This window comes from Drosophila guanche, unplaced genomic scaffold (genome assembly GCF_900245975.1).
Source record: "Drosophila guanche unplaced genomic scaffold, DGUA_6, whole genome shotgun sequence".
Lineage (NCBI taxonomy): Eukaryota > Metazoa > Arthropoda > Insecta > Diptera > Drosophilidae > Drosophila > Drosophila guanche.
Window position 1 is genome coordinate 5,603,536 of NW_022995745.1, and position 22,320 is coordinate 5,625,855.

The 22,320-nt window shown below is 45.5% G+C and overlaps 8 protein-coding genes across 11 annotated transcripts in view; 3 read left to right on the plus strand and 5 right to left on the minus strand.

The window, feature by feature from the left end:
• Positions 1-2,507: 2,507 nt before the first annotated feature.
• On the minus strand, positions 2,508-3,017 carry LOC117581586 (protein new-glue 3). The gene has a single exon (XM_034268937.1). It carries the CDS (start codon positions 2,972-2,974, stop codon positions 2,612-2,614), a length of 363 nt encoding a protein of 120 aa, XP_034124828.1. The 5' UTR covers positions 2,975-3,017; the 3' UTR covers positions 2,508-2,611.
• A 504-nt stretch (positions 3,018-3,521) lies between these two features.
• LOC117581587 lies at positions 3,522-4,105 on the minus strand. The gene is made up of 2 exons (XM_034268938.1): positions 4,006-4,105; positions 3,522-3,947 (listed from the first exon to the last, which is right to left on the minus strand). Exon 2 carries the CDS (start codon positions 3,944-3,946, stop codon positions 3,587-3,589), a length of 360 nt encoding a protein of 119 aa, XP_034124829.1. The 5' UTR covers position 3,947; positions 4,006-4,105; the 3' UTR covers positions 3,522-3,586.
• A 167-nt stretch (positions 4,106-4,272) lies between these two features.
• Positions 4,273-4,884, minus strand: LOC117581588. The gene is made up of 2 exons (XM_034268939.1): positions 4,694-4,884; positions 4,273-4,641 (listed from the first exon to the last, which is right to left on the minus strand). The coding sequence occupies exons 1-2, from the start codon at positions 4,775-4,777 to the stop codon at positions 4,378-4,380; spliced, it is 348 nt and encodes a 115-aa protein (XP_034124830.1). The 5' UTR covers positions 4,778-4,884; the 3' UTR covers positions 4,273-4,377.
• Positions 4,885-6,629: 1,745 nt separating this feature from the next.
• LOC117581590 (protein new-glue 1-like) lies at positions 6,630-7,153 on the minus strand. Its single transcript, XM_034268940.1, has one exon. The coding sequence runs from the start codon at positions 7,111-7,113 to the stop codon at positions 6,808-6,810; it is 306 nt and encodes a 101-aa protein (XP_034124831.1). The 5' UTR covers positions 7,114-7,153; the 3' UTR covers positions 6,630-6,807.
• Positions 7,154-9,792: 2,639 nt separating this feature from the next.
• On the plus strand, positions 9,793-10,772 carry LOC117581579 (alpha-tubulin N-acetyltransferase 1-like). The gene has a single exon (XM_034268929.1). The coding sequence runs from the start codon at positions 9,861-9,863 to the stop codon at positions 10,689-10,691; it is 831 nt and encodes a 276-aa protein (XP_034124820.1). The 5' UTR covers positions 9,793-9,860; the 3' UTR covers positions 10,692-10,772.
• Positions 10,773-11,104: 332 nt separating this feature from the next.
• LOC117581585 (protein new-glue 3-like) lies at positions 11,105-11,698 on the plus strand. The gene has a single exon (XM_034268936.1). It carries the CDS (start codon positions 11,149-11,151, stop codon positions 11,521-11,523), a length of 375 nt encoding a protein of 124 aa, XP_034124827.1. The 5' UTR covers positions 11,105-11,148; the 3' UTR covers positions 11,524-11,698.
• A 1,405-nt stretch (positions 11,699-13,103) lies between these two features.
• On the minus strand, positions 13,104-13,306 carry LOC117580900 (protein new-glue 4). The gene has a single exon (XM_034267660.1). The coding sequence runs from the start codon at positions 13,304-13,306 to the stop codon at positions 13,115-13,117; it is 192 nt and encodes a 63-aa protein (XP_034123551.1). The 3' UTR covers positions 13,104-13,114.
• Positions 13,307-13,768: 462 nt separating this feature from the next.
• The window catches only part of LOC117581566 (cAMP-specific 3',5'-cyclic phosphodiesterase), a 97,541-nt gene continuing 88,989 nt past the window's right edge, over positions 13,769-22,320 (plus strand). For all 4 annotated transcript variants that reach the window (XM_034268898.1, XM_034268899.1, XM_034268900.1 and 1 more), the window contains exons 1-2: positions 13,769-13,864; positions 13,966-15,617. In XM_034268898.1, the coding sequence (XP_034124789.1) occupies positions 13,781-13,864; positions 13,966-15,617 (1,736 nt within the window). In that variant the 5' untranslated portion in view covers positions 13,769-13,780. The remainder of the gene's footprint in view (positions 13,865-13,965; positions 15,618-22,320) is intronic.

A 22,320-nucleotide genomic window follows, 5' to 3' on the forward strand; every position in this document is an offset into this window, starting at 1 on the left:
CACACTTGTTGCTCTAAGCACTGCCGCAGGACCTCCTCTGCACTTGTCAACTCTCAAAAAAAGAAGCCATTGTGTGTCAGCGAAGCGCCACAAGTAAAATGTGCAAAAATAAACAAGAACAGAAAATAAATGTAAACTTTGGAGAGTACCAAAAATTACACAACATGCTTGGAGTTTGGCGCAAGTGTTGTGCGGGGAAATGGGCCTCGAGTATTTGTGCAAAATAATAAGCAAAGATTTCCAAAGAATTGGGCGTTGTAGCAATAACAATAATAGGAGCCAAAGCCACGAGAGAGAACATAAAAAAAGGACGGAACAAAAGACAAGAAAACAGAACGGAGCAGCAGCAGGAGCAGGAGCAGGAACAGGACTGCCAGGAGAGCAAGTACAAGGCACGGCGAGGACAAGACAAACAGGGCGTAATTGTATGCCACTCTCAGCCATATATGCACACTGCCATGGGTGTAGCTGTGGCTGTGTCTTTGTGTGGGGGATATGTAATATAAGTCACGTAGAGCATATCAACATCAATGGCCACAAAGCGCAGCATATCAATATATGTATGTACGTGTGTCTCTTTGTATGTGCATTAATACTGGGTGTCCTGGTGGGAGTAACGCATTAAGCCAGAATAGCAAAATGGCACATCAGCTCACGTGGAATCACGTAAAAATCTCATAGAAAAAGCTCACAAAATGCAAGAAAAATTAAATATAAAACTGCACTGAAATGGTTTTATAAATATGATCTGAATTATGTATTTTTAGCTGTTTAGCATTTTTTGCATGACTTTTACATTACGCGTTTTTGAATATATTCTGAGAAGTTACTCATTTGAATCCAGTCATCCATCCAGTGAATCCAATATTTGACCCTGTATGTTAGCGGTGAGTGGGGGACTGGCTGCTGGCTCATCTATCGCCTTATCCTTCAATTCAGCCATTCCCTTTCCCATTCCCATGCCCAACCGCATCCTCAGCTCTTTCTTGTTGCTTGGTCTTTTGTCTGAAGACGAATGTCACTTCCACGCGACTACCGTTGTGTTCTTCTCTCTCGCTCTCGCTCTCTCTCTCTCTCTTTATGGGTATCTCTTCTGTGGCTGTTTTGCGCTTCGCTTTCATTTCAAGCTGGCGTCTGTCATTACTTGGCATTGCCAGACAACAGCAAAGCAAAGACAGACCAGCCCATGACCCAACTATATAAGGAGGTCACGTCGGCCCCAGAGTTACTGGTCGCATTTCTTATTTTTCAGTGTTCCTCTGCTAGCCGACGCGGAAGGTTGGGCGCTCACTCCATTGTCGTTTCACTCACACTTACAGCGAGAGCCCTTTCACTCGCACTTATTGACAGCATTGTCAGCCTCCCTAATTTTTGACGTCGAGACCTCCTTATATAGTTGCTTCATGGGCCAGCCAGCCAGCAGTCAGCAGTCAGCAAAAGAGAAGGAGAAAGAGAAAAAAAGAAAACAACAAAAACTGACAGCAGCAGCAGCAGCAACAGCAACAGTTGTGCCCATTGTACTGTATATTGTGTTGGCATTGCTGTTTGCTGTTTGCTTCTTGTTATTGTTTCCCATTTCGATACACTGCCCGCCCTTCCGGTCGTAGCAACTTTGCAATGAAAGAAGCTAACCCCAAAGTAAGGGCAAGTGTTCATTCAAGCACAAATTTAATTGTTGAAATTATTGTAATTAATTTATTTCATTTGATTATATTTCGTATCAATTTCGTATTAATTTTGCAAGTGTATTGCCATGTTCGTTGTGTTGTCAATTCCTTTCTGGGCTATAACCATTTTTATGTGCTCGAATTGCTGATGGGTTTTGCGGTGCTGTGGTTGGGGCGGGGTGGGTAGCTCTGGTCTTGTGATTGGGAATGACACTGGGGGCTGGGGACTGAGGACTGAGGACTGGGTACTGCCACTGACACTGGGTATTGGGGTGGTGTGTGTAGGTTGGACCTTGATGGGTTTTGCTTTTTGCTTGCGTGGTCTTTCAACTTGTTGCTTTTTTTATTGCAGCTCTCATACGAGCTAAAGTACGAGCAGCACTCTGCAGGATGTGTGTGTGTGTGTGTGTGTGTGTGTGAGTGGCAGCTTTAACCTTTCACCCTTGAAGCAACAATGTACGGCACGGGCCAAGTAATCAAGCTAACCGTTTCACTGCATTCCAAATGCCCCGTTACATTTTGTCTGTAACTTACCCGACTCCGCCTTCGACTCTTATGACTGCTCCCTCTTCGTTTTGTGTTGGTGGAGGATCCTGTAACCTGTAGCCTGTAGCCTCTGCCAGTGACTGCTGTCAGCTCAAATTCAATTAGAGACGCTTTCAACTACTTAATTCTCATGAGATGCCCTCCCCCACTTTTCAATTTTCAATTTTCAATTTTCGCACACACAAAGAAGTTTTGAGTTCAAAATATTTGTTTTCTCAAATATTCCTCCAACATAAGCTGAAACCTGGTCAATGCGGACCATCCCATTCCGCTGTAGCAACTAAATAAAAAGCATTTTTTAAGCATAACCCAGGATACAAATTGTATTATAAACCATTGACATACACCTATGATGATGCCAAAAAGGAGGGGAGGGTGAGTGGGAGGGAGAATCAAGTCTAACCCCTGTTCCTCCTACTGGCAGCTCGCCTTCTGGCAGCTCGCCTTCTGGCAGCCCGCCTTCTGGCAGCTCGCCGTTGACGACGTAGCCGGGCCCGGCGCTTGGCAGCGGCACTCTTCTTCTTGGAGGAGCTGCTGCTGCTGCTGCTGCTGCTGCTATTGCTGGTGCTGCTCGCGGCTGTGGTGGTTTCGTCGCTGCTGCTGCTGCTGGCTGCCGTGGTGGAGCCTGTGGCTGTGCTGGCGGCGGTGGTGGTGGAGGTGGCATCCGCAGCAGCGCTGGTGCTGGTGGCAGTGCCAGTGCCACAGCCGACAGTCAGCAGACAGGCCAGGCACACGGCCAGGAGCAGCCAGTGAAGTTTCATAATGACAGATTCAAACAAATTCAATGGAAGAGCTGAAACTCTTCTCTGAGTTGCTCCAGTCCCACGGGCCGCTATTTATATCACTCCGCTGATTCCCGTGAATTGCGTCAAAGACATGACGCAGCCAAACACTACGCTTGCTGAAATATTTGCACAAATGCCAACTATTTGCACACCAGCCCAATGACCGAATCAAGTACACAAACTCCGAAATTCCAGCCAGACTTGACAGACTGCCAGACGCGCTCGACAAGCGCTTCTAACGCTACTAATAATATTTGCTCACAGACAGAATCTTCCATTCATCGATCGCTGAATCGCTGAATCGCTGAATCGCTGAATCGCTTCATCGATTTCATTGATCAATTTTGCCTGTTTGTGCTTGTTAAATATTGGCACGGGGCAGCATAGCTTCTGGCACTTGATAGTGGGGGAATACCAGAACGAGAGCGAGAGAGCAGAACCCTTTGCCACACCGCTGGGAACAATCTTCAATCTGCGACGTAAGCAGCGCTACAAATATTTGTTTATTGTTCGATTTAGCGACACAAAAAGTGATTGATGTTGCACCTAAATCTAACTCCCAAATGTTGCGCTGAATCCTCCTCCAATTTAGTATGGGCAATTTTTGGGACACAAAAACACCGAGATGATGTCCGTGCCCTTGAACTCGGTGTAGCCCAGATCGCGCGGTTTAACTATGGACATGCCTTCATCAAGTCCCCTGTATACGGCACAGTGCTGCAGCATCAAATTGGCAGCAAAGTCCACACGCACCAAAAAGCCAAATGCGGAGAGATCACCGATCAACTCAACGCGCAAGGAATGGCCCAGATAGAACATAAGTTGGCGCAGAGGAGGCGACATTACGCCACTCTCCTTTTTCCAGACTCCATTTGCGTTGTTGGTGAAGATGAGTGTGGCATTATCTGGCCCCGCCTCTGGCATTTGCTCTTTCCTCTTGTCGTTCATTCTGCAATTATTTATGCAGCATTTAGAGAGAATTGAGCGGGCAATGATTATTCGCTTACCTTTCCGTTATTTCTATAGCTTCGATGCACTTTTTAAGCGAAATAAATGTGCTTTCTGCGACTTTGTACAGCAAGCTTCGAATGTTCCAGAGAAACAAGAAGAAAATGTGCCTGGCGTTGCCATCATATCAGCAAATATCGATAGCGAAAAACAGCTGACCGCCAAGTGCCATCATGAGCTCAAAATTTCGTCACTAAAACAATGCCAGCTGGCGGGGGACACAGCCTCCAGCTGGGTAACATAAATCTATTCCAAAAACAATGCTCTACACTTTATTATCACTTTATTGTGGACCAAAATGTATGTTCCTTTTACAGCAAAAATTTTGTGTCTTAACTATTGCCATTTGGGTGGCAGCGAGACTTAATACCCTAGACCACATGGGCTGTGATGTGGTGCCGCTGCATGTCCCTGGCTACGTCCCTAGCCTGTCGCTTTAATGTTTGAAAGTTGGCATCGAGGCGTTGGTGTAGCAAAAATGAATTGGGTGTTGGATATTCGCGTTCCAGACTGAAGCACTCCTCGTTGGCTTGGTTGAAACGTTGCTTTAGGTCGGTGATTCTCATCATAAAATGCAGGGTCGCCGGATCGTCTTCTTCGGGTAGATTGAGCACAAATGATTGCACAGCCGATTCCTGTGAGGACACTTGGATTAACAGTGTGCGGCCTTCAGGTACAACAACTCACAAGTGGGTCCCCCAGGCAGAGGCGCATTATAATGTTCATGTTCCGGGCGAACCAGAAATGTGCCATCGGGTGGTGCTGCTCCATTTTAGCCAAAGGAAATCAATGAAAATTAATGCGGAAACTGTTACAAAATTTAGATATGCTCGTGTACAATGTGCTGAGCCGACTTGTAATGAGATTTGACGAGCATAAAAACAAAAATCAAAGCTACTGCGATAACTATTTGCAGCGGTTCAAACTTAGTTCAAACTTTTTGGTTTGTGGGATTCATTTGTGGCACGGAAATGGGTGCATAAAAAGGGGAACAAAATGAACCCGCTTCAGCGTTATCATTTGCGCCGCAGGTCAGTTGGATTGTGTTCTGGTTTATCCCTGAAATCCTGCAAGCGCGCGGCTCCATTGTGCGCGGCTCTGCAGCAAAATTAATGACATTATTTTTATATTCTTTTACACACATATACATATATGTTCATGTATTCGTGTGTGTGTGAACAGCAGGAACTAGATTTGTTGGCATCAATCAATAAAAAGAACTTGACACGCGAGTCTGTGGAGTAAACTCGATGCAGCCATAACTGGAGGCCATGACAGTCGCTTATCGGGAGAACACACACACGGAGAGAGGCAGAGGTACGCAGGAGGCAGAATGTCGAGGATGTGGCAAGAGCTGCTCTCAAATTATTTGCCATCAAAATGCTATTGATTTATTAATGCCCGCTCATCGAGTCGAGTCATCGTCGAGTCGAGAGTGCTTCCTGGGATCATCAGCGCTCCCCCACATCATAGACATTAATTTTGCAAATGTCTCAATAAAAATCAATAGCAAATACAGATACGAGTATGTACTCGCATGTGTACATGCATCCATCCCCGCAGCTTTATTACTTTATCCATGTAGATGACGACTCCTCGGTGTCCTCTGTGTAGATTTTTTCTTGATTTTCCCTTCCGGCAAGACAGAGAGACAGATTCCGGCCCTGGCAGTCTGCAAATAATTGTTGTATTATTTTATTTTATTTATTGCATTTACAAATTGCAGTGGGCAAAGTGTCAGCCTTGGAAATACCTTCAAAAATCTGCATAATTGATGTTTAGAGATGAAAGAATGTGTCCGTTGAGTGTCTATGCGAATTATTTAGATTCGTATGAATTATTTAGGAATTTCCATGAGCATGTCTGTGCCCGGATCTAACTATCATTTCCAGCATCTGGGATGCCGCCTCAGGACCTGTCAGTCAGCGTTTTGGGCACATTTCTCTGGCATAACTGGCGGCTGGCTCATTTGGCCAGCAGCCCCCTGGCTGTGCTCCAAAATGTTTCGAATAATTCATCGCGTAATGAAAACTCCCCCGAGAAGAACTCAACGAGAAAGTGAAAAGTGATAAGTGGAATTTGTGTGCGCTTTTTCGTGATGCGATTCGCCTCCACACAACTGGCTGGGCGCCTTCTTTGTTATGGTAATCGTTGTTGCCTGATTTTTTCTCAAGAATATTTCCTGTTACCTGTCAAACATACACCAGGCACACACACCACACACTCCCAATGGTGCCGGTATCTATGGCAACTCTTTCATGGCACAAAAATGTTGCCTGCTGCCCTGCACCCCTGCAAAAAGTTTTCACTTATTTTTCAACGCAATTTCTGATGCTCCTTTGGTTTGGGGGTTTCGTGGCTTCGGCTTTTGCTGCTAATGGATTTCCATTGAAACTGAACTTTGACAGCTCAATGCATATCGAAATAAACATAAATAAACGATGGCCCTTCTTTTTTTGTTGTTCTTTGGGTGTACGCACTTTTGACTCCCCTGTAGCTCAAAAGAAATTCCACAGCCAATATGGAAGGTGGAACTTCGTTTCGGACAACTGACGAAATTTCTGTGCTAAGACATCTTTCCATGTATCTCATTGTTCTCCTATCAATAACTTCAATTTCTCTATTATTTTGTTATACAATTTTATATTTTTGCCTTAAGGTTAGAGCACATACAAAGGACATTCCCAATGCCCATCAATATGTACTTATGAAATTACACAAAAAAAAAGCTATTTTATCAGGTGATTCGCTAGGAGTCAGCATGGGTTCCGGGAGTCGTATCATTGTATGAGGTATCAGGTTTATTCTCTGTTTTTCCTGTTCCTGTTCCTGCGGCGGACGATCCTCTTCTTGCCCCCGTGGATCTTGCGCTTGTAGTGGCGCACCTTCTTCTTGCCCCCAGAGGTTGAGGCTGCGGTTGTGGTCGTGTCTGAGGCGGCCGTAGTTGTGGTGGCCGCTGCGGAGGTGGTTGTGGTGGTTGCCGATGCGGATGTGGTGGTGGTAGTGGAAGCAGCCACTGTTGTGGTGGCAGTGCCAGTGGCCCTGGTCTCCTGCAGGAGGACACAGCCGAACACGGCTAGGAGAAGGAGAACGCAAGAGTACCTCATGTTGGTGGATCGATTGCTCTGATGAACTGATGACAATTGCAGCGAAACGACTGCCTTTTATTGTGCTCCAGCGGGGGACATTTTATGTACAATGGCAAAAGGCAATTGAAATTTGAATTAAAAACGGAGCAGCAAGTTAACAAAGTAATTTACGTAGATTGTTTGGCTGTTTGGCAATGTGCCGGAAAAAGGAAAGTAAAAGAAAAGTCTCACGTGTTTGCACAGTTGTTGTGGGGTAACAAATTTGCAAATTATTGTTTGGCCAGACCACTCTTTGTTGCCAAAGGTATTCGCATTGCTGTGACACAGTTTAGAGATAGCAGAGCCCCAGATTCGGGGTAAACCCAAAGCTGGGAACTGGAAGCTGGAAGCTGGAAGCTGAACCAGAATCTAGATCTATTCAGCTATAAAAGCCCCTCGATGGTATCCGGAAAAGCATCAGTTGCGAGCCATTCCAACTATCACCAACATGAAGTACTCTTGCGTTCTCCTGCTCCTGGCGCTGTTCGGCTGTGTCCTGGTTAGACAGACCAGTGCCACTGGCACTGCCACCACAACAGTGGCTGCTGCCACTACCACCACCACATCCGCATCGGCAGCCACCACAACCACCTCCGCAGCGGCCACCACAACTACGGCCGCCTCAGACACGACCACAACCGCAGCCTCAACCTCTGGGGGCAAGAAGAAGGTGCGCCACCACAAGCGCAAGATCCACGGCGGCAAGAAGAGGATCGTCCGCCGCAGGAACAGGAACAGGAACAGGAAAAACAAAGCCTAAGCCTGATACTTGACACCAATCCTAACGCTGATCCTGACCCCTAGCGCATCCCTGTTACCGTAATTCTGTTTAGTTTCTAGTATTAATGAATGATTTTTGCATAGTTGTAAGGCAATTAAAAAAATGAATTTAAATTATTTGTTTGCATTGTTACTAATTAACATCTTGAATTTGTGGTTTCAAGTGGGATTCAGCAGAATATCAATGATCGGTTTGGTGGTGGTTAACTAAAGCACCAACCTTTACATTCCTTTGTATGTGAATAGCGCACGAAGAAACGGTATGTGAAACGGTACGGTAATTCGCGAAGAAGTGGAAGGGCAGCAGCAGAGGGGCGGAATTGCCTGTGCGCCGAAATGCAAGCGAAGCTTAGAACGAACGCGATAAGTGGAGAGAGACGTTCTTCAACTCTCTCGCTTCCCCGCGCTCACGTCGACTCTACGTTCGCTTGCTTCGTTTCCGCACTCTCCTCCTCTGCTTTTCTTGCCGTGTTGAAAGCAGGCAACGACTCACGTTCGTGTTTGTACGTATACGTGTATACATGTATGTATTCATACATTGTCACAAAGCCATGTCACCCTTCACGACGACCGCTTGCACAATAAAGATTTATTTTATGCTTCTAGCTTTAGTTCAGCTGAGTCTGCCGTACACGAATTTATGCTTGGCACTGTCTTCATAGCTAGGCTTTTCGCACAGCGAACAAAAAAAACAACAAACTCCCCGCGATGCAGGTAGCCACGGACACGGACACGGACCTAATATTGACGAACTCTCTACCTGCGACTGACCCACTCCCGCGCGGGCATTGGCAACGATCAGTGGAAGCAACCGCAAGGCATCATTTGCGGGTTGTTTGTTGTTTCTTTGTTCGTTTGTTTGTGGTTTACTTAATCCCCTTGGTGCTGCTCACTAACTAATGACACTTGAACCGCCACAGGTTCATAAATATTAATTATCGCACCCAACACGTGTCAAAACGTGCTGACTTCTAGCGAAAGGGAAAGGGCGGAGCCAAAGTAACAACAGGCCAAAGGCCAGGAGCTGACTGACTTAGAATAATGTTACCGGAGTGTGGATTGACCACTCCCAATTACTCCCTCGATTTCCAGGGTACTCCCTCGCCGTCCTGTAGCAGGCGCATATGTGGCCAGCTATGATGCCAGCTGATCCACTTGCACTAAAAAAACAACACAAACAAGAAATAAATAGAGGCTCCCGCAAGGTGTGGATTTGGAATCCTTCTTACATATTCCATTCCATTCCAGATCAGTGCCACGCTTCAGTTTCTTCTTTTTTTTTGTATATATAATCAATTTTCGTAGTTATTTTAACAATTTTTCGATCGCTCAAGTTGATTGCGGCTTCGCTTCAATTCCAAGAATTTACAGTGTTGAAAAGGGTGCTGGTAGATGACGTCACAAGTGCTTACAGTGTTATTGAATTGCCAAAATTGGTATTAAATTATTAAGTTTGATTACTAGCTAAAACAATAGTTAATGGTTAAGTCTGTGCATCTTTTTTTTTAATATTTTATTCATATATTTTCTTTTGGGCTTTCATCGTTTGATGGCTTTCGATTGCTTCGTGCCGATGTTTAGTGAGACCGCACGCATAGGGGTTGCAATTTGTGACTATCGATATGATAATTTACTTAATTTGCAGAGCATTCAACTTATTTCGGTTGTACAAAAAATCTAGAAATTTGATTAAGCAATTTATGTCTCTGTTATCTGGAGTGGGAGGTTCAGGCGTCGAGTGCTCGTTCAAAAAATATCGTCTACAAAAATATCGTACCACAAACAAATCAAAAGTGATCGAAGCACACACATCTACGCATGCTCGTGTCAGTGCGGAAGTGTAAACAAATTCAAGAATTATTATTTAAAGCCTCTCACAAATTTGCATTACATTTAATATAATTTAGTATTTTGGCCCGGAACAACACGAAGGACAAGTGTAGGCAATGACGAGGTTTACCTTTGATATTAAGCCTCTGTTCCCGGAGGCGATTATAAAAGTGGCATCGGACATGCTGCCGCAGAACTTTTCCGGCACGCGTGTGCAGTGCGCTGATGCCACATTGAAGATGACGGAGATACTCGACCTTATGGGTAAGAAGTCGGCCGTAGCCCAGGAGCTGGTCAGCCAGGTGACCACGGCCCAGCGTCTGGGGCGGAGCGACAATCAAATTGTTTATCTGATGGCGGATGCCGATGACGGGCCCAACGGGTCTGTGGTTGGACTGCTCAAGGTGGGCACCAAGAATCTCTACCTGTACGACGGGACTGGAAAGGCGCACCAGGTGAAGGGGGCACCGGCCATACTTGACTTTTATGTGGACGAGAAGCACCAGCGCCGCGGGCTGGGCAAGCAGCTGTTCGAGACGATGCTGACGCAGGAGGGGTGGTCCCCGGCGAAGCTATCGATTGACCGACCATCCTCGAAAATGCTACTCTTCATGGCCCGCCACTACGGGCTGGTGCGCACCATACCGCAGGCCAATCACTTTGTCCTGTATGAGGGATACTTTAACGATGTCGCCCCCTCGTCACCGCCGCTGCAGGCCAATAAGAGCTTGCCAGCCATTTTAGCCGCCGGTTCTAATAGCCAAAGCAGCATCGGCGAGCGGTGTGCTAATTACAGGAAACGCAGCACCCTGGATTATCCTGGCAATGGCAATCTCGGCTCCAAGTGCACCATGGCCGAGATTATGCAGAATTCGCGTGGCAGAAACAACAAAGGCAATGCCGCTGGCGATGCACAGCCAAGCAGAATGAATTTACGCAACAATTAAGCTACACCACAGTCCACACGAATGTATACAGCACACAGAAAAACACAGACTTGAGCTGGCCAAAGCAGGGCGTTCAGTTATCGATTAGCATTAAATATATTTTGGCAATCTATTTGTCGCTTTGTTAGCCCCCCGCTCGAGGCTATGCAATACAATCTTCGGATGTCTGTCAGCACCCAGAGGTAGGCCACAGATGCTCAACGATCTCAGATATCGTTCGAGGTCGTTTACCGAACTTTGCCGGCTGAGACAGACACTATATTTGCGATGAATTCTTTGTGTTGCCAATTGTCTGCGCACATTCTTCTTGGAGTTTCGCAATTTGGAAACTGAAAGCGGAACAAAAGGTTCGACAATGCAAACACAATATGCAGAATCACGCAGCGGGTATAAAAGCCCGTCTTTGGTGGCGGTTTGACAAAGAGCTCTTGGACAGCGAAGAGCATCAGCAACAACCATGAGATACTCTTGCGTCTTACTCCTGGCATTCCTGGCCTGTGTCCTGGTGGGACAGACCAGTGGCACTGGCACTGCCACAACGGCGGCAACTGCAACTGCCACAACCACCTCGGCATCGGCTGCGACTACCACCGCAGCCGCCACAACTACAACCACCACGAGCGCATCGGCGACCACCACGACCGCAGCATCGAGTGGCAAGAAGAAGAAGAGGGTCACCAAGTGGACGGAACGCAGAAGAGGCGGCAAGCGGAGCAACCGCAAGAACAAGCGCAAGTCCAAGAGGCGTCACCATCACCGTGCCTCGACCACCGACAGCAGTGACAGGACCTCAGCCAGGCGCCGCTCCCTCTCCAGACGCAGGAGGGGCTAGATCCAAGCTTTACCACCCGCCCGAACCCCCTCCCATTTGAACTCCGACAAACCACCAATTTTTAGTTAATCCCAAGCCCAAGGATTACAATATCTTTTTTTTTTATATTTGCTTAGGAATATTTTAAAGAAAATTAAACGGAACAAAAGCTATTAAAAAATACATCGATCAGCGATTTTATTCTTTAGAAACGGACCCACAGTCTTGAGGGAGTTTTGCAGCAAATTTAAATTAGTTTACAAATAATTTGTAACGAGTAAGAACGTGTGAGACGCTTCTAACGCGTCACAACTTTTATATTTTAATTCTAATTCATAATTTCTGCTGCGCGAACATTTTTATAAATTGATGGGCTGAAAAGAGAAGTTTATTTTGATGTCGATAGAATACGTGAAGATATAGCGACCAAGAAATGAAGCTGCCAACAACTTTTAATGTTTCTACAACTTTTGCCATATTTTTTGGAACATTTGCAGCATGAAATGGTCAAAATGTTGGACTTTTTTTCTTTATTGGCATTAATTACAAAACATCGGCGATAAGTCGTGTAAAACTGTCTTAAGGATAGAGGGATATAAATGTCTCAGGCTAGAGACTGAGCGCTCGATAGCGTCTGCCTCATAGATAAATACTTTAGTCACGAGACAACAAAGAAAATTGTTTTAAAAACTTAGATTTCGACTGTACCACGTTCAATTTCCTAGACCACCCGACAAGGTTGTCTGTAATTTTATTTTTTGTATTTTTTCTCACTTTTTTAAGTGTCATTTGTACAAATATTTTTCTCCAATTTGCGCATGAATTTATATTTAAACACCAATTTAAATTGCGAATTTCCCATCCACTTGTTCAAAGGTTCTCTGTTTTGATGAGGTTTAAATTTAGCAATGACATTGACTTGGGATAAGTGCGAATATTAAGACAATCAGAACATTGTCTGAGGAACTTAATTATTCAAATATTTGTTTATTTCCGAGCTTCGATTGGTTTGAATGGAATTATTGGGGTAATCAGTAATTGACTGAAATATTAGCTTAAAGCCAATAATGAACGCTTCCCACAATGGGGAGACATTTAATTGTTTTATTAATGATTTGTTGACTTAAATGTGTACTCATCTGGAATAAGCTTTAATATTGTTTTAGCAATGACACAGAAAATATTTATATTTATATTTGTTAAGTCTATATTCCAGAGAATCTTTCATTGAAATTTGCTTATAAGTAGTGCAAAATGGAAAGGCATCTACATATGTCCCGCAACTAACTCATAAAAATTCCATTGCTAAACAAAGAAAGTTTCTGTTGTTCTCGCAGAATGGTTAGATAATGTCTAGTACAGGCAAAGTCGCTCATCGACTGGAAGTAGAGCAGCGAGAGAGTCTCAACAGGAGTGTTAATTCTGGCCTGTGATCAGACAACATTAACATTCAATTCAGAATTATATTTATGTACTTAATTACTTAACAAATTTCACACGACTTAAAACATAAAAAATATTACAATATTCAAAGCGGAGCTTCGCCCGTTAGTTAATATTTTGAAACCATTTTTAATCACTGAAAGTAGTCGTCCTGCTGTAGCATTTCTCATCACTGAAAGTAGTCGTCCTGCTGTAGCGTTGTAAACGTATCAATGTAGTCCTCCGGATGATAGTCCAAGCTGTTGTAGAACACATCCCTCTCCGTAAAGTCCTCGGGTCTGTAGAAGAACTTGCATATCAGCAGGCAGGGCAGCAACAGGAGCAAACATTTCAGTTTCAATTTCAATTCCAGCGTCAGCATTTCTGCGTTGTGGTGTGCCCAGCAGTGTTCGATTCCGTTCGATGATGGACTGATTTAAGGGTATCGCCGACAGTGGAATAGAACTGAAATGAGCCGTAGAAAAGCGAAACTCGCAGTGGCATGTGGGTCAGTTTGTGCAGCTGCTCGCTGATTGACGGAAGGTCGCGGATTTGGCAAAAAAGAGAACTGTTTTTTGGGGCAAATATGTGGATAGCCCACTTACCCACACATCGCTTATGCTGTGGCTGTCTGGCTGTGGCATACTTTGTGGCGGCATCTAAGGGGGATAGATTGGGAAAAGTAAAGAAAGTCAAGCGTTAACGGCAATTGTATGCTCTGTATAAATATAAATAATTACTTACGAATATCTTGGCTCAAACCACATGCTAACTATGTTTCTCTCTCTTGATCTCATTGCAGAAAATCGTGTGAAGGATGTGCCTCTGACCAGGAGCAAGCAACATCGATTGGGGCATGATGCGTTTGGCGAGGCTCGCGCAAAGTTTTTCGTTTAGCAAGAAGGCGGGGCAAAAGGGTTCGGATCAGCCGCTGGCCAAGGTTGATGATGGGAGCGGGGAGGGGGGAACGCTATATACTAATGCAAACTCAATAACCTGACCCTTGGCTGAACTTGTTGTTTTGTTTTGGTTCCTTTTCAGCATCGCATCAGCTGCAGCAGCAACGGAAACGAAAACGGGAACGGCCACAGTGGAACGGCTGCAGTAGGTGGCAACTGTAACGTCAACGGCCTGGCAGCCAGTGGGGGCGGCGGGGGCGGTGGTGCCGGTGGAGGCGGAGCGGGAGTGGGTGCAGGCGAAGGAACGGGTTGTACGGCTGGGAACGGCTGTGGGAGCGGCAGCAAGGGGCAAGGCAAGCGAAAATCAAAGACAAGAACCAAGTGCTTCGGTGGCACAGTGTTTCGCTGTTGCCTACCTTGTCGCGGGGGCGGCTCCGCAGCCCCCGCCACAAGTCCGCCCCAAACACCCGCACAGACACCGGACGAACCGAAGAGCAACAAGAACATTTCGGACACCGCTGATCCGCAGCAGCAAAAGTGTCCGCATCAGTCGGGCGTGGAGCAGGACGAGGCCAAGAGGAGAGCCACCAAAGGTGATCAATCACCAAGCAAAGAAGGAGGAACACGAACAGGAGGAGTAGTAGAAGGCGACCGACAGCTGATCAGCAGCGAGTCCGTACTGGAAGCGTATACTAGCGTCGAGAAGAAACACTCGTTGGCCGACACCATTGGCGGTACATCGGTGACAACGCCCATCTCGCTGAAGACATTGATCAACGACGTGGACGAGGACTTGGAGCAGCAACTGAGCGCCGCTGACATAGCCGCCGCATCCCTGGCCAGCGGCCTAGTGGCACGTCGAGCCGAACCAGAGACCCTCAGTGACGCGAGTGTCTCACCCACTGCAGTGGTGCAGCAGCTTGGGGGTCCCAGCTCCACCACAACAGCAGCAGCAGCAGGCAGCCTGATTCAGCCAGTGACGAGCGCCGCGGTGACGACAGCAGTCACTGCCCCAGTCAATCTGCTGACGAGCAGCCCATCCAGTCTGTACAGCAGCAGCACGAATCCGAATCCAAATCCAAATCCAAGTCAGAGCCAGAACCAGAATCCCAATCAAAGCCAGAGCCAGAGCCAGACGCAGTCGCGCTGCAGCTGCCAGCCACAGACATCACCACTGCCGCACATCAAGGAGGAGGAAGAGTCCGAGCAGGCCAACTCCAAGCAGCTGTCCCTGAGCAGCCAGTGCACAGAGACCCTACCGCCCATCACAATCGCTGGTGCGGGCTACTGCGGCAGCTGTGAGAGTGTACATCACTCGTCGGCCACCTCATCGTCCACGGGACCGGCCACAGCGGCCGGAGGAGCTGGATCGGTCAGTGCTGGCCAGGCCACCGATTACGGCAGTGCCTCCACACCGTCGCCACGCATCAAGCTTAAGTTCCGCAAGCCGCACAAGTCCTGCTGGTCGCGCATCGTCCTAGCACCCATCGGCTCCACCGGCAACTCCTCATCGGCCACCACCGTCATTGGCAGCAACTCGAACGAGACGCTCGCCTCCAGCGGCGGCAGCACCGGCAACACCACCACCAATACCCAAAACAGCAGCAGCGTCAGCGTTGCGGCCCACCATCGCCTGACCTCGTCGTCGGCCTCAGCACTAGCCTCCTCGCACCCGAGCAACTCGCAGCTGCTGCCCACCAGCAAGATGCAGGCCGAACAGGGCTCCATCGGGGATCTGCAGAAGTACCACAGTCGCTATCTCAAGAATCGTCGTCACACCCTGGCCAATGTTCGGTAAGTTTATATCACAAATTTAACTGTAAATCAGAAGACGGCAAGCTTCGTTTGCTAGTTACATACATGTACAGGCGTGCACTACTTACTCTTCGGCTGCCGCAGCGGCAGAGAAGCAAGAAACGTTTTTGATTTCGTTTCTGTTGTCTGCACACACAAAATGCACATGCAGACACGAACCCAAAAACATTTCTTGCTTCTCTATCGCACTTGTACAATAACTTGGTACAATAACGGATCTCCACAATGCATTTACATACCTCGGAGAGAGTTGCAGAGAGGGACAGTAAGCGAGAGAGCGAGAGCTTGCTTTGGCTACTTTGCTCTCTGGCTTTGTGATCCAACTGTTTACCTCTAATCCAGGGGTGGGTGCGCAGATACACGCATATTTTTGTGCTCTCACAGAAGTGCACAGGCACGAAGCCCAAAAACGTTTTGTGCTTCTCTGCCGCTGCGGTAGCCCAACAATAGTGCACAGCCCACACGAAGTTGCTTATCAGCGCATAGGCCGAAGCCACACGAAGCTTTTACGCTGCGCTTCTCGTGATCTTCTTTTTCTATGCACATGGTAAGCGAAGCTGGCGGCCGCTGCCCGAGAACATATGTATACTGTAATTGTGATAGAATGAAGCTTAGAATAAGTCCACTGTTTCCAAGCTTGTAGCGCCGCTCTTTCTCCGCTATATTTTCTACTTCGGTTAATTCTCCATCTTATAATTGATTTTCATCATTCGCTTGCTTTGAACCTCATTTTGCTAACGATACGACCAGCAAGCAATCGATGAAGCTCGAATGTTGTAGCCTGGAACTGCAAATGAGACTATCTAATAGCCATAATGAGAAATTACTGCTGTTGAATTTTGTTTTTTTGGTCGTCTTAAGGTTGAATTTGTTTCTTTTTTGCGCCAATCCATCAATTAGAATCAATCAATCAACGTGCATAACTTAATTGCTCGTTAGAAGGAAGCAAAAGTCGTCGAGTCCACAGGGGGTCTCGTCGCTAACTTCTGTGCGGGGGCGACGACACAAACTCTAACTAAATTGCCAAATGACGCAGGGACGAACAAATCAAGACACAAACAGACCATGCGGCAAATAATGTATTTACATATTTACATATGGATTTATTTATTTGTGTGTGTCCAAAATATGTTAGTTTTTATGCTAAAAAGAAAATTTAAAAAGGAAATTTAATGGAACTGGTTTTGGTCTTGGAGCAGACGATCTCAATCTCGCAGACGGAGATCAATATTTGATGGCCTTTGTATCATCGTATCATCATTTGTAGCATTGTGGCAGATCAGCCAAATGAAAGTGAATCATTTTTGATAGTTTCTTCATAATTTTGACACGCATCCGCCCTAGATAAGCCAAAAAGCAACAACAAAATAATAGATATTTGCAAAATAGTCTGAAGAAGCAAAACGAAACAAAACGAGTCTGGCATTTTGGTTTTTTTTTTTTGGCAACGTTTGCACAAATGTTCGTCAGGTTGTTATTAAATTACCATACACACAGCCAGCAGCAGAGCCACCGTCAGACAAGAGCCAGGGCAAAACAGACACACACACAACGTGGCTAGTAGTAGACTCTCATTGTCAAGCTGTTTGCGAATACGCCCAACGCCCACACCTAACTAGAAAATCAACTTTAACTAACTGAAAAGTTAGCCCAATGAAAACAGAGACCGTGTGGCAAGAGACGGGGTGGCAATTAGCGACTTGCAATCAAATCAATTTCCAGCTAGTCGAGACTTAATCGAATTACAAAAGTTAAGTGACAAAACTTTCAGGCTACCACCCACAGGTTGTTGCAGACACAAAAACAAATACAAACAATAGCAATACAATAAAGGAACAGGAGTCAAAGATGTTGATTTTATTTGTAGGCTGCGTTTTGGATGTCACATGGAGGAGTAACTATAATACACAACTATAATGTGCTGAGAAGGACTCCTCTGAATAACTTATAATGTTGAAAAAGTTGCCATTTATTTGGTTACTTGCAAGGTGACGTTGTCCGCTGCTTGGAGAAGTAATTGGTAACTTATTCACCAGGAGCGCAGCTAATGGTCCCCAAAAGAGAGCGCAATGTGCTGAAGACGTCACCTCGCGACGCTCTTTCTGCTCATTTTTGCGCTTATTTCGCTCATATAATCATCAAAAAATGACACACAAATATCCATCATATAGGAAATATTTCATTTGTTGCACTATGAAAAAAAGTAAACAAAAAAGCACACACAAAAAATAGACTAAGAAAATGCAACAAAATCAGAATTAAATCTGTAGAAAAAAAAATTTATTTTGCTATACACTTTTTGTTGTTGTTGGAGCTGGAGTCCATTCCCCTAACCGCGAGCCCTTCTGGCTTTGTTGTTGGTGGCGCGTCGGTTTCTCCGATTGTTGTTTCCGTTGGCACGAGCGGCGCTGCGCTTGTTGCTGGTATTCCGGGCGCTGTTCTTGTTGCGTTTTCGGGCAGCGGCGGTCCTTTTGCTGTTGGCCTTGTTTTTGTTGCCGGCGCGCTTGTTTGCAGCCTTCTTCTTGTTGTTGTTGCTGTTCCTCTTCTTTGGTAATGGTGGTGGTGGTGGAGCTGGTGTAGGTGCTGGCTCCGAATCGGTATAGTCGCCATCCACTTCGGTACCGCCGCCATCTGCACCAGCATCCTCCAGTGGACCTGAGCCGTCTTCATCAGCGCCACCCACATCGGTGGTGGTGCCACTGTCCTCTGCGCCCTCCCCATCGTCCGGCGCCTGCCCCGCCACCAGGGCGAGGCACATGCCCAGGCAGAGCAGGGCTAGCAGCAGGGATCGCTTCTCGTACTTCATTCTCACACAGTTGGCTCCGTATTCTGGCACATTGTCTAAGTTTCTCGTCGCATTTTATAGTCCAAATTATGTTTGCCCAACGCCAAGGCCGGGCACGCGTTCTGGCAACAAAAGCCTCAGCCCCGAAAACAATAGAAAGTTGATTGCTCTGGAGATGTGACAAAGGGGTTCTAGCGATAGCAGCTTTCAAATATTCTTAAAAACTATAGCGCATTTTTTTGTATATAAGTACTTAATAGATTTATTTTCTGCATAAAATATATTTAAATCAAATATTTCGCCAGTTTTCTCACACAATTTCCACTTCCGGAAAAAAATCGATTCGGGCTCGCACACATTTTTATGTATTTTTAAAACAAATGTTTAATTGGGATTTCAGGGATTTATTTTCTGTGGATTTAGAACTATTTTTTGGTCAGCAAGATTTACTTCAAAAAACGCTCCCATTCCCATCATAAAAGTAGGAATAATCATTTTAATAAGCAACGATCTTCACCTCAATCCAAGTCACCAAAACGCGTAATTGAACAAAATAACTTGAAGAAGCCTAAAGAAAATTAAACCCTTAAAGGCAATCAATATGGTAATAAGCAGCTGTCGCTGTGCAAACTTCAAAAATATACAACAAAAAGAAACAAAAGAGAAACAAAAAATAAATGGAGTAAAATAAAAAACGCGCAAAGTAAAGCGAGTGAGAGCCAAAAATGAAAAACAGACCTTTCCAACAAGCAAATATTTATGGAAGGCGATGGATGATGGGTACGCGACACCCACCCGCACATATACTGCAGAATGGACAAGACATTTATATATATATAATAATAATAATAATAATATATACCCGTTTATATATGCACTTGGTATATATAGCGCAAGTGTTTGGCTGCTCCAGTCGGCAGTATTCACGATGCGCTTTCTCTGGCTGATTGGACTGATTGTGGCCGTGGCCCTCATCGAGGTCTGTGGGTCAATCGTAGATGAAGAGGACGTGAGTGACGATGATGACAGCGATTACTCTGCTGATGAGGAGGAGGAAGAGCCTTGTGGTCCAACGAGTGAGGCCACAACGATTGACAGATGCGAACCCACTTGCTGTACGTTATCCTGGCCACAGACTGAAGCACCCATCACGACAGCTGCGCCTGGAACGACACCGAAGCCACCGTGTGAGACCACAACGATGGCGCGCTGCGAGCCGACATGCTGCACGGTGTCCTGGCCACAAACTGAGACACCAATCACCACGGCTTCCCCTGGAGCGACATGCACCACAACAAAATCAAGCAAGAAGCCACCGTGTAGGACAACTAAAAAGAAACCCAGCTGTAAAACGAAGAGGCCCCACTGTAAGAAGGACACTCGCTGCAAGAAGGAACCCAAAGGACAGCAGCAATGCCCAGCCAGAACGTGTGGTTAGCGAAAGGATCAGCTTTAGAGCACACCAAAAATATGCAAAATTAAATAAACAAATCGAACTAAAACGATTTACGATTGGGTGTACTTAAATGTGATTTATTTGAAGGTGATTTGTGGATGGAAACAGTCAGAAAAGACTGCCAATCAAAGAGCAAGGAACTATTGATCGATGCAGAGTCCTGCACTTGGTGTACCACTGATAAATGCTCATTGGATTGCTTGACTATTGAGCACTCGCTCGAACATACACTCGTTGAATTTTTGCACACAACTCGCTGAAAGTTTCACCTGTTCTCTCTCTCTCTTTTGTCTGTTGTTTGAAACAATAAGTGGAGCGCTGGCACTGGTGAGCTGTTGTTGGATAAGTTCGCTTCCAGCCCACTAAACACAAATTACACATGCAATTGTCCCTGTCCTTGGATGCTTGCTTGCTTGCCACCTGGCAGTGCCACAGATGCCAGAGACCCACATCGCGTGTGTTAATGTTGAAAGCCTCTTTTTGCTCTGCTCTTCATTTCTTTTTTGCATTTTGCACGCCATTTTGTGTGGCCACAGCGGAAATGAACCTTCCCTGACAATGCTCCTCTGGCCACTGGACTGTGAAACATTTTCTCTGTGTGAGCTGAGGTGAGGCTTGAGCTGAGTCCTGCACTAATTTAAAGGAAATTTAATCAGAGTCAGACATTTTGTTTGTACAATTAAATGTTCTAAAATTAAATTCGAAATCCCTTTTGATAGGTACTTAGGCTGTCACTTTGTGGCCCAAACCCTGTGCGGGAACCTTTGTTGAGATAAAATTATCTCCAGCTGCCAGAAGAGTGTCTGTAAGCATCACATGACTCCGCTTTTCCCACCGGGTTGTGGGTGTTTTTAAGCATTTCGAGCATCCGATTCATCTATACAGATTTGTGGCAACGTTTTTGTGTGTGTTTCAGCACTTCCGGCACTTCCAATTAGTTTCTTGGATAATACATGTGAGAGTCCGAACCCCTTCTTGTACCATTTAATGTGTGTAATCAACATTGATGGCAACTGTTGCACACCCACACGCACACAGAGTTCACTCCCTCAAATTCATTGTGCAACTTTGTGATGACAAGTGGCGCCTCCAGCATGCTGGTCGGGACACTTTTGGGCAGCAGCAGCCTGCCAATAACTCACGCCTGAGTGGAGCTCCCTTGTTGCTAGTCATTGAACTTCAGCAAAATGTACACATGTATGTGTGTGTGTGTGTATGGAGATTATTTATAGTCTGGTTGGGCCATGGAAACTAGTGAGCGAACGGAACGGGTCAGGTCAGGCCAAAAATAAATCCAATAATTAATCAATAGCCAAGGCGTGTGCCCAAGGTGCGCGCACATGGCGTAATTTGATTTATTATTATTTATTTATGCAATGTTTTTTCAACATATATTTCTATTTATATTTTTGATTTATTTTATATTTATTTTAAATTGATTTATTTGCTGAAACTGTTGTCAAATTTTTGGCTGCCTAAAACTGAATTCAAATTTTAAGTTCAAACTAAACGCGGGACAAGCGAAGGCAGCTTTTTGCAGCTTTATTTGCAGCAGATATGACATGGATATGGAGGAGCTTTTTGCGATAAAAGCTTTCGCCATGCGCCGCCGAGGCCTGAATGCTTTCGCCAAAGCTTTGGCTTACCCGAGCCCTTTACCAGCGAAGCTTTCCACACCATTGGCGAAGCTTTTGCGATCCAGTTGGATGCTTCGCAGCCAAAGGAAGGGGAACCAATCTCAGTACAATCGGAAGTGGGATTCAAGGCCAACTCCTGCAACTGAGAACTCTTTGCGGCAGTCAAAGAGCCAGTCAATGTCCCTGCCACTGTGCCTTTGTGTCCGCACCCCCCCCCCCCCCAGCAGTGGCAGTTGCAATTCCAGGAAAATAAAAACTTTCATTATTGAGTTGATATGTAGCCGCCTGTAGTTGCCTCTGCCTGTGACAACCGCCCACAATACTGCACAGGAAATTGAGGTTAAAGATGCAAAACACCAAATATTTAATAAAAATTACATCAAAAATCTCTATATAAATTGATGGGGAAACAAAAATACCAAATGGTCTGAAAATGTACATATTATTTCGTATCGTTTCAAGTGGCAGATGCTTTGCTTTTTATTATTAAATATTAAAATGGTCGACGGTAAAGCATTTCAATAGAATAATAAATGGCATGGGTAAATATATAAAAAATGAACTGAAGATAGAAGATTAAGAATGCTTATGTAAATGTTCAAAAATAACTTCAAGACCCCCCGCCTGCTGAATGTGGAGCACATAAATTATATTCCAAATAAATTGCAGATTTAAGCTTTAAGCTGTGATGGAAATATTTAATATTGCAATTGCAAAAGAAACTTGAGTAAATATTTCCTAAATTATACGCCATTTTCCAGCACACATTTTTGTCGCAACTTATTAATCCACAATTTTCACTTC